The sequence below is a fragment of the Quercus lobata genome, chromosome 1, assembly GCF_001633185.2.
Source record: "Quercus lobata isolate SW786 chromosome 1, ValleyOak3.0 Primary Assembly, whole genome shotgun sequence".
Classification (NCBI taxonomy): Eukaryota; Viridiplantae; Streptophyta; class Magnoliopsida; order Fagales; family Fagaceae; genus Quercus; species Quercus lobata.
Window position 1 is genome coordinate 23,733,337 of NC_044904.1, and position 10,417 is coordinate 23,743,753.

The 10,417-nt window shown below is 35.9% G+C and overlaps 2 protein-coding genes across 4 annotated transcripts; one reads left to right on the top strand and one right to left on the bottom strand.

Moving 5' to 3' along the window:
- Positions 1-1,066: 1,066 nt before the first annotated feature.
- On the top strand, positions 1,067-5,266 carry LOC115984056. The gene is made up of 6 exons (XM_031106938.1): positions 1,067-1,731; positions 1,939-2,118; positions 2,390-2,515; positions 2,777-2,965; positions 3,436-3,600; positions 4,813-5,266. The coding sequence occupies exons 1-6, from the start codon at positions 1,354-1,356 to the stop codon at positions 5,068-5,070; spliced, it is 1,296 nt and encodes a 431-aa protein (XP_030962798.1). The 5' UTR covers positions 1,067-1,353; the 3' UTR covers positions 5,071-5,266.
- A 194-nt stretch (positions 5,267-5,460) lies between these two features.
- On the bottom strand, positions 5,461-9,967 carry LOC115984066 (E3 ubiquitin-protein ligase RNFT1-like). 3 transcript variants are annotated; one of them, XM_031106954.1, is made up of 8 exons: positions 9,217-9,966; positions 9,073-9,149; positions 8,770-8,938; positions 8,133-8,221; positions 7,863-8,027; positions 7,643-7,693; positions 7,109-7,212; positions 5,461-5,922 (listed from the first exon to the last, which is right to left on the bottom strand). In XM_031106954.1, exons 1-8 carry the CDS (start codon positions 9,716-9,718, stop codon positions 5,817-5,819), a joined length of 1,263 nt encoding a protein of 420 aa, XP_030962814.1. In that variant the 5' UTR covers positions 9,719-9,966; the 3' UTR covers positions 5,461-5,816. The 3 variants fall into 3 exon arrangements, with proteins under 3 accessions (XP_030962814.1, XP_030962807.1, XP_030962823.1); XM_031106947.1 differs by having other exon boundaries at positions 7,643-7,720; positions 9,217-9,965; XM_031106963.1 differs by lacking the exon at positions 5,461-5,922 and having other exon boundaries at positions 7,125-7,212; positions 7,577-7,720; positions 9,217-9,967.
- Between the last annotated feature and the right edge of the window lie 450 nt (positions 9,968-10,417).

The following is a 10,417-nucleotide window of genomic DNA, read 5'->3' on the forward strand; positions in this document are numbered from 1 at the left end:
TGAAGTGGATTAGAATTCTCTAGATTTATTTAGGTTAATTCGGCCATGTAATTTTTAAAATCTTGCCTATTTATCATTGAATGGATAGATTGGATTTTGTGATGTTATTAATAATTAAACAAATATATTTAGTAGTAGTACTATTTGAGTATATATATTTAAATTTAAATTGGATTTGTGATGTTATCAATAACTAAACAAATACATTTAGGGTCCATTTGGATACAGCTGAAAATTGAAAACTGAAAAACATTGTAGCAAAATAATAATTTTTAAATGTGTGGATAGTATGTAGGACCCATTTTTAATAAAAAAATTGTTAAAAAGTGAGGTTTGTGTGTCCCGTGACTAAAAAGTTGCTAAAAAGTTGATTAAAAGATGCGGGAAAAGTTGCTGAGGTGTGCACTGTTCACACCTTTCCAGTCAACAATCACGGCATAAAGAAAAGAAAAAAAAAGAAGGTGAAATGCGTTTTGCATCTAGACGTGGACGCAAAACGTAGTACCCAAACGGAGGCTTAGTAGTACAATTCGAGTATAGTGAATCAGATTTGGTTGTTATCAACAATTTAAAAATTGTTGATAACAACAACAAAATCTTATTCACTTATTTTACTATGGATTGTTAGGATTTTAATGTAAGTGGGGGTAGCTTTTTTGGTGAACATCTTATCTTAGTAGGCAAGTATAAAATTGGATGCAAAAAGAGCATATATCAGAACTTCTGATTCAGAAGTTTACCAAAACAAAGTGAAAGTAGTTGTATTAGTGAACCCTGGGCCATTACCGGTGACAAAGTTATTGGGCTTTTAACAAAGCAGCACAGCTATTCCTAAAATTGTGTAAGAGAAAACCCAGCCTAGCAAAAAGAAAAACAGGCCATCAAAGCCCATATAGAAAAAAATTTACTAACTAGTAGTGGGAGCTAAGAGTAGAGGTATGGGCTAAGGAATAAGGATCAAACATAAAAAAAAAAAAAAAAAATGGCAAGCACCGACTAGTCCCAGACCAGACCAGACCAGACCAGACCATGTAGTATTTACATAAATAAAAAATGGGTTAAAACTAAAAAACGAATCCAGAATTCGGGACTCGGAACTAGGAACTAGGTAAAGGATACATACATAGGAAAGAGTGCGTTGACGACGAAGGACAATAAATTTGAGCCAAAAAAAAAATAAAACACAAACAACAACAGCAACAACAATAAAACTAGAATCCCAGTTCAGATCTATCTGTCTTTGTCTGTATTAGTATTTGGGAGAAGAAGAAAAAAAAGGGGAAATTTCCTTTTGAATGAATCCTCTCAAAATCAAATCATGTAACGTTAAAAGATTTGATTTTGAGAGGTATAATGGCGTATAGAAGGAAGCAACAACAACAGCAACAGGGAATAACATCATCATCGTCTTCGTTATCAAGACATTCTTCCATTTTTCTGGAGGACGAGGAGGAGGACATTGATGCTGTTGATGCTGAACCACGAAAACAACCACAACATCATCAAAGAATTCACAAGCCTCAGCTTCAGCCTCAGCCTCAGCCTCAGGCTCAATCTCAATCTCCGGCATCTCTAGCGGCAAAGGCTATAAGAGCATCTTCGGCCCACCGTGACTCTTCCCTCTCCTCTGCTTATGGTTATGGCCACTCTTCTCCTCTCTCTCCTTCCTCTTCCTCTCCCTCTTCTCGTTCTCCCAACCCCACCAGATCTTCTCCTCCGGTCTCCCTCCAGGTGCGTTTTCTCTTATCTTTTGTTTACAGCTCTACTGATATAAATGTGTTTGTTTAGTTTATGTTGTTGTTGGTGTGTCACATCACTCTGAACTCAAAGAGAGCTCTACAAAAGCATTATTGCCCTTTTGTGTGTGTGTGTGGGTGTTTTGCTATTTGGGTTTTTTTTTTTTGTGTGCCAATTGTGTTGTGTTATTTGTAAATGTAGGATTCCAAGCCTTATGAGTATACATCAATGAAAAGTATGAATGAATCCAAACATGGGTTTTGGGGTGTTTTGGCTAGAAAAGCTAAAGCCATTCTTGATGAGGATACTGAACCCCAACATTTTGAAACGCCTGAAAGGAAAAGGTCTCCCATGTCTGCAGCTACACCCACAATGGGCAAGGTGAGCTTTTCAGTATTGTATTTGTATGTCCCAAAAAAAAAAAAAAATCTAGAAGGAAAATGGTCCAAAATGGTGAAAATATTTTAGGATTATTCTTAACTGTAATTAGCTGCTCAACTTAGGAAAGCTTATATTCCATGTTAGTTCATCATACTTTGCCAATCACTATGTATTGAAAATTGCAGTTTCCCAGAACTTTGTGGTTGGATCCCTGTATGTCTGCGGACTTGTAATGTGTGATGCTATTTGTATTTGTTTGTCCTATTTGCAGTATGAAAATTCAAATCACTCAGATGAGAGACGTCAAAACACAGATGGTCCTGCACTACAGAAGGGGTTGGGTGCCATTGCATCTTCTCTTAATTATATTGGTGGCACCATTGGTAATGCCTTAGAGGTTAGTTTCATTCCTTAGGGCCATAGTAGTTGCAAATTTTCCTGCTATTTATGCCATTTTCTGAAGCATGAAGTATAATCTATGTTTGTTTGGTGATAATGAATATCTCTCTCTCTCTCTTTCTTTCTAGGCAAGCATTCACCATTATGCAAATTTCTCCACTTGTTCCACTTATACATCTATCTTTATATCTGTAAACTGCTCAGTAATCCGATTTTGTACCAATTCTATCATTTGAATTACTGCTGTTTCAATTTTCAGGAGGGTCTTACTATCGTGGAAAGTCGGACTGCAGACATCATTCAAGAAACTCGCAAACATATGAAGAAAAAGCCTGGCGGTTCTGAGGCACAGAATCCGGTGCCAAACCGTAGTAATGCATGGCAACAACCACAGATGCAACCCCAGATGCAAACTGACCAAGGACTTCAACTGAAGGCATCTCGCGACGTAAGGTGGCAACCTTGTATCACTGGTTCATACAATAGAAATACTTGAGTTTGTTGGTTGCTATAAATTTTGTGCATTTTTTTTCCCTGGCCCTAGAAGCAGCTCCAGAGATTGGCTTTTTGTACGGACATGTTAATTTTGATTTGTTCAATTGATATGCAACAAGTCATATTTGTCTCACAGTGAGTAACCCACACTTACAGTGAGCAATTTTTATTTTATTTTAAATTCTAGAACCCAATTAACTGCTCTACTGAGTTTATTCATATCAGCTTGCTTTGCTCCCCTAGATCTCACACGTAAGCTGTATGTAACTTTAAAGTGGCAAAGGAGAGAAGGAAAATAGATTAGAGGAGGGTTTTGGAACTTTGAAATTATTTCCAGGATAACAAGGGCATGCTAATTGTCTTGATGTTATAACATAATATTTATACTGAGATTCTTAATTTGCTCTTTGGTTTTCATTACAGGTTGCTATGGCAATGGCTGCAAAAGCAAAGCTTCTTCTTCGGGAGTTGAAGACTGTCAAAGCAGATCTGGCTTTTGCAAAGGAGCGATGTGCTCAGCTGGAGGAAGAAAATAAAATTCTTCGGGAGAATCGTGAAAGGGGAAGCAACCCAGAAGATGATGATTTGGTATGCATTTTTTCTCCTTTATTCTAGGATTTTCTTTCCTTTTACCTTTCCTTTTCCTTTAACATTTTTTTTAATTTATTGAGGCAATCTTGAAGATGATGATCTGAAACTATTTTCTTCTCTTATGTTTTTATTCTTTTGATAAATTATACACAACCACCCCCCATTTAAATTATATTTTTAAAGAACCACTTAATGCTTTAGATATTACAAGTTGCTGTTCTCTTACCAACAATTATCATCATCAGTCAAGTTCTCTATTAGTGCTCAAAACCCAAAATTCTCAACAAAATAAGATCGCATGTCATCATTTAATGACTTCTTGGTATAAGATTAACCAAAAAACTTATGCATACCTTGAAATTCATATTATAATCAGGCAATAAATTTTAATTTCCAAATCTCTAGGCAGTGTTTTCCAAAGAAAATGATAGATGAGGCGGATGCATGCAACTACCCTCTTTCCATTTTTTTTTATAAAACCGTAATATCACTACCATTTTATGTACTTAAAGCTGTACTGTTCCCTTTATAGTTTAATGCAGTGCTTTATGTATTAACATGTTTCGAACCATAATTGTTGATGGAGTCATTGAAACCTGTTTGTTGGGGAAAATAATAATAGAAAGAAGAAAGGAAGCAATTGATTTAACCTTTTTTTTTTTTTTGGGGGGGGGGGGGGGGTAAATGTGGTACATCACTTTGAATCCCTGTAACTTGATTGTTAACTTTTTTTTTTCCTAAGACAAAGGTTCCATTAAACTAAAAGTAACATATTTACATATGTAGCTTTCTTGATTGCCTCCACATGGGGCAAATTTGGTTAAATCTTTTTGCGGTACATCGCTTTCTTTTTTTGGGGGGTTAAATGTGTTGCATCACTTTGAAACCCTGTAACTTGATTGTTAACCTTTTTTTTTCCTAAGACGAAGGTTCCGTTAAACTAAAAGGAAGCCAAATCCATACTCCCTGCACCCAAAACAGAGTGAGGCAAGGAAGAAATATTACAACAGAAACTTGGGTTGTGGCATGAGCAACTAAATTTAACTCCCATTTAACTCAATTGTTAACCTAGTTGCTCAAACAACTCATGTTTGCCTTTGCAATCCATTTTTAGTTGTTATTTCTATTAGTAGGCAACATTCTGTTGAAGCATTTTGTTATTGGTGCATCAAATAATTCTGAATTCTGATGCCTGTATCTCTATTCCAGATACGGCTTCAACTTGAAACACTTCTGGCAGAGAAGGCCAGATTGGCCCATGAAAACTCAGTCTATGCACGTGAGAATCGCTTCCTAAGGGAAGTTGTTGAATACCACCAGCTCACTATGCAGGATGTTGTATACTTGGATGAGGGCACTGAACAGGTCACTGAAGTCTACCCCATCTTGGGAACCTCAGGGTCGAATCTTAACTCTATTTCCTCAGCACCGACTCCACAACCGCCTCCTGGGGCTGTCTGCAAGTGAAGACCATGCTGAGCTGAGGGGGTCATCTTCCCAAATGCCACATAAACAAGCTTGTACAACTCCATTAGGATTGCAAAAGATATTATAAATGCTTATCTTTAATTGGGAATGTCTTGTATTCCATGTTTCAACAAAGGTTTGAAACGTAACAATATGATTTTCTTGTTTTTATATATTATTATGATTATTATTATTAGTCTTGCCCATTGCCTGGCTGATCAGAAGTAAATTTTATTCCTTTTATTATTAGCTTTTAGGCTTGTCACCTATGAACTATAAGAGTCACTTCAGTGGTTCTTTCTGAAAGCTTATCCTGTGCTTTCTTTCAAATTGGGTTGTAGATTCTTGGGTCTGTTCCAATCAGCGAGAGTTTTTGCACAATTTCCAGAGTTAAAGATCAGATATAAAAAGAATCTGCATATTCAAGTATAGAGAATAAATTATGAATGTTTTGCCTGGAGACAGAGAGAGACGTTTTACTTACACACATATCTAAAGTTAATAATATATGAACAAGAATGTCTCTGTGGTTAACATATATTAATTGGCCTGGGGATTATATCCGCCTCATAGATACAACTTATGAACGAATACTGCCACCTTTAGTACCTCTCCTCAACTAACAGCAGTGGTGGAAAGAATGGAATTATAAGTTACTGCAGCGCATCAAGAATATAATATATGGCAATGATCTTTCATTTCCAAAGCAATTCTTTACTTCTTTTATCTTCTTTAGCAAGTAGATCTTAAAATAACTGGACAGACAAAGTAGTTGATCCATCACCGTAAGATTTGATATCTGCTGCTTTAACCAAGACCCTGCACAATGGGCATGTCCTTTCTCGCTCAAACCTGAAAACATGGTAAAATAAACTCCCTGTAAGAACCCAAGCAAAAACAAACATGTATAATCAATCTGTATGAAGTTTGGTACCCAACAGCACAAGCAAGCAACAAACATGCATACATAAATTCTTTTCAAGTAGACAGCATTTTTTTCCCATAGTACTTTACAGTGAAGCAGCCACCATTTGAAGGTGGAAAAAAATAGTAGCAAGTGATGTGATTGGAGCAGCTTCACTATTGGATATTCATTTTCGGTTAAATAGTAAACCAGATATCATCAAGCAGTTTGTTGAACACCACTGCTAAGACATGAGGGAGTATAGCAGATGGAATACAAGTAAACGACTGAAAGGCTCCAAGTCTACAATGCACGCACAAATAGAATAACAGCAATTAACAAGAGAATTCAAGGCTAAACTTATCAGCATTGAAGGCTACATGTAACTTTAAGATGTTGACAACAAACTAGTCAAAACATCACCACAAGATTGATGTGCAATAAGAACATGTCATTCAACCCAAAAATGATGTTGATAAGTCATCCAAAATCAAATTACTCTAATGATAGTTAAAGAAAATAGATTTTGCATAGCCAGAGACCATTATGATCGATATGCAGGTTTCGGAACCTTGATCTTAAAATAGTAAAATATATGGATTTGGACAAATTTTGACTAAACTATAAAAGAAACCATTGCATAGAAACCAGGACTCAAATCCTCCAAATATAAGACATTAAATATATAGCCTATTGAGAACTAGAGAAATGTAAAAGGTTTTAGACACTGAATTTCTCATTATTTAAGGTTCTATAAAACCACAAATCAGTTATTTCTGGTTCAAAAATTTGATCCAGTATTTAATCAAGTATATTGTGTACAACAAAGTGAAAAAACTCAAGCAGATACAGAAAAAAATATATATATATAATTCCCCCCCCCCCCCCCCCCACCCCTCTTCAAAAAGCAATCCACCCAAGTAGAATTAATAAACAATAACATTCACATTATATGACTGTGCCTTTATCCTATATATATTCATGACTAGTGCTGTGGCTAAGATACTACATTCAATCAAGGGATAAATTATCAGATTAACATCTAAATGCATAGAACAGCAATATGGTAAGAAGTATGGATTAAAAAAACTATATTCCTAATTTGTATAGAGAAACTGGAGTTAAAAATATGACCATTCTGATACACATTCTTCGCAGAATATGTGTTTACAGCGAAGCAAAATTGGAGCATGCATCTTTTCCTGGCAGATAGCACAGAGATCCCCTGCTGCATTGACCTACAGTTAAATTAATGGCAACTTAGAACGTGTCAATACCTCTTATGAAACAAATGAAAGAAGTATAAGAAAATCATGGCACCAGGCACTGTCCATGGTGGTCATCTTATAAGTTAAAGTGAATGAGAGAGAGAATTATATCCACTAAAGTCCCTGTCTAAGAACAAGAACGAGAAGGATATTATCTGTTTGCAATTTAAAGGAGAACATCTCAGGAACACCCCCCCCCCCCCCAACCCACTCTTTGCCATTTTAAAAACTAAGGATTGAACTAAAATGAATACTCTGTAGTTGCAATGATCCCTTAAAATTATTACTCCAATATAAAGGAAATAACATAGTTGGAAGATCACCATATGTTTACCTTTTATTAATAATTATCTCTTCTCAATTGTGTTATTTATTGAGCACTGCAGATAGACCAACTGACCTGTTCCGCCGTGGCATATGAGCCGTAATGCATCTCCTTACGCCTTAAGGCCTTCAATGCAGCAAAGAAGGGGTAGACCTTGAATTCCATATCATTAAGTAATAATATAAGATAATGCTATCAAAATTCAGTGGCCTTTTGAGGAGTTCTTATAAGAAGAGTAGAAGAAAGCATGAGAGTGTACATATAGATGGGATTATGTATTTGAACAAAATCATACCTTCTCTATAATTGATTTAAACTTGAGGGTTAAATACAACCCTGTTGTTAAGGAAGAAACAATGCTTCCATATCCCTTATTTAAAAAGAAGCGATACCAAACAGGTGTAGGCAACAAGGCACGGTACAGCAGCAAGGTATACTCAACAAGAGTTAGCATTTGACCCTGGATAAACAGAGGAATTCAACAGTCATTAGAATTTAACACATCAAAAGAAGAAAATTGAGAAGTAGTTCATGGAGAGTACTGACTAAATGTAACATAAGTAACCTGTTTACGGTAGTCACGGCCTCTGCAATTCTTGTAATATATCAAAAGCATACATTTGAGGGCCATTGCTGCCTGCCGCACCATAATGTCTGAAAAGACAACCATTATTGAGACCTCAGTTGAAACAAAATATATGGCATTCAGTTGAAGGGATCGATGCGCAAAATGTCTACAAGTAGAGGTATATTTGTTCGCCATTCTTGAAGAAAGTATCAATTAATATTACATAAACTAATTTTCAAGAGAAGGTCTATTCAAACCCAGCTAGATTATACACTGATACACATAACATAACAAGCATACCAAGGTCTATCATTATATGGGTATAGGATTTATGTCCACCATTCAAGGAAGAAAAGCAGCTAGAAACAAACAGAACATGATATGGGACCGTTTTTTAATCTCAATTCAAAATCATGATAGCAGAAAAGGTTAAATGTACCATTAGTATATATTTTCATCTAATTTCCTGGTTTATTACAAGGGAGCACGGAATTATAAGAAACGAATAACCAAGTCATAAGTTTATAGAAATCTTCATAGATATAGATAGCTAAGTGATTAAAAGGCAAATTTAAGATTTGTTAGTCAAAGAGCAATAAAAAAAGTGATCCGTTTCATTACATACGATACATACCATTCACGGTGATGATGAATATAGCGTGCATAAAGGGAGGTACTGCTTTTGGGGGAAGTAAAACCAAGGCGTATAGGAGATCAGTATCTCGAAGCCACAAATAAATAAGAACCACTTGAAGCATAAATACCAGAGCGATGCTGACAACCACAGAGGTTTTCCTCTCCTCCTGTGAAAGTGGAACCATCAAATCAAAAACTTTAAACCAAGAAAAATTTAAAAAAAAAAAAAAAAAAAAAAAAAAAAAAAAAAAGAAGAAGAAGGAACAACTGAGTAATAAACTGAATGCATATAACAGAGAACCTTAAGAGCAATCTGCTTTTTAAGAATATCATTGGATTTGAACATGACAGCAGCAATCGAAATAACAACAGCAAAACCTGAAGTTGATGCACAACATTAGATCATAATGGTCATTTGAAAGAGAAGTGAGACATTAATAAATACCTTTGAGATGCTGACGAATGAAGACGACCAAAAGAAGCAAAGAATAAGGGAGGATCTCCTCAACCCATTTGGCCAACTGCTGAATATCATATCTGCTACTGCTACCACTGCTACTGCTGCTTCTTCTTACAGAATTAGTAAGATCATCCGGGGACCCATTTCCGGCATCTGATGCAGATTGTTCAGGTTCTGAATGACCCATGAAATACTCTGCCTCTGACTCTGTTGCACCAACAATTCTGATAGAGAGCTCTTCCTCCTCTTCATCCTCGTCCTCGATTTGATCAGCTGTTTCCTGAGAATCAGACATGATGACTGATCTTCTGCCTCCTAGTAAACCTGAATTTTCAAACAAGGATGTTAATGGACTCTGTACGAAATTCAAAACTGCCACTCGAAACCCGAATCTTCGAAGTCCATTGCCACTACTCTCACTACTACTACTAGTATTCCCAGAAGAAGAAGAAGAACTGTTGGCAGTGGCAGTCACCGATGTCTCCATTCAAGATCAAATCTTTATTTCTCTCTAAGTTCTGGTTTAATCAAATCTGGTAGACTAATTTGATTGGTGGTGATGCTTCATGATTTTCATGAAATGTGATTGTTGAGTGTAATGTAATCACAGTCACTTTGTATTCAGTGCACTGATTGAAAACAAAGGAACCCTTTTTGTGCCTTTTCAATCACGTATCTTGGCCGAGCCATTAATGCCTCTGTAGAGTCTCTTTCTGTGTGCGTCTCTCTCTCTCTCTCTCTTTAGCTCACTGCTTTCAGCTAAAACGCGTATTACTCAATAATTTCATACCAAGAAAAAAGAAACTAATTGATAGATCCATTTGCTCCTAATCAAGTAATAATAATTGAAAACTATGGTATTACTGTATAGAAAAAACATGGACAAAGAAACCTGCAATGGGGTACATTAATTACGGTAGATGAATGATGATACTATAGAATCAAAAAGATATTTGATATAAAAAAGTGAAAAACAGATAGTGAGGGCGTGAGGCAGAGTGGTCCAAAATCAATGAAGACAGCTAAGAGTATTTCATTGTTTCTATTCAAAATATAGACCATCCTAGATATACTCCATTACTTGATATGTTTAAGAATATTAAAAATTTAAACACTCACCGATCTTTGAGATCAGATGAGATCCTTTACCATTTCTGAAAAAGCTGTTTGTTTTAGAAGAAAATTT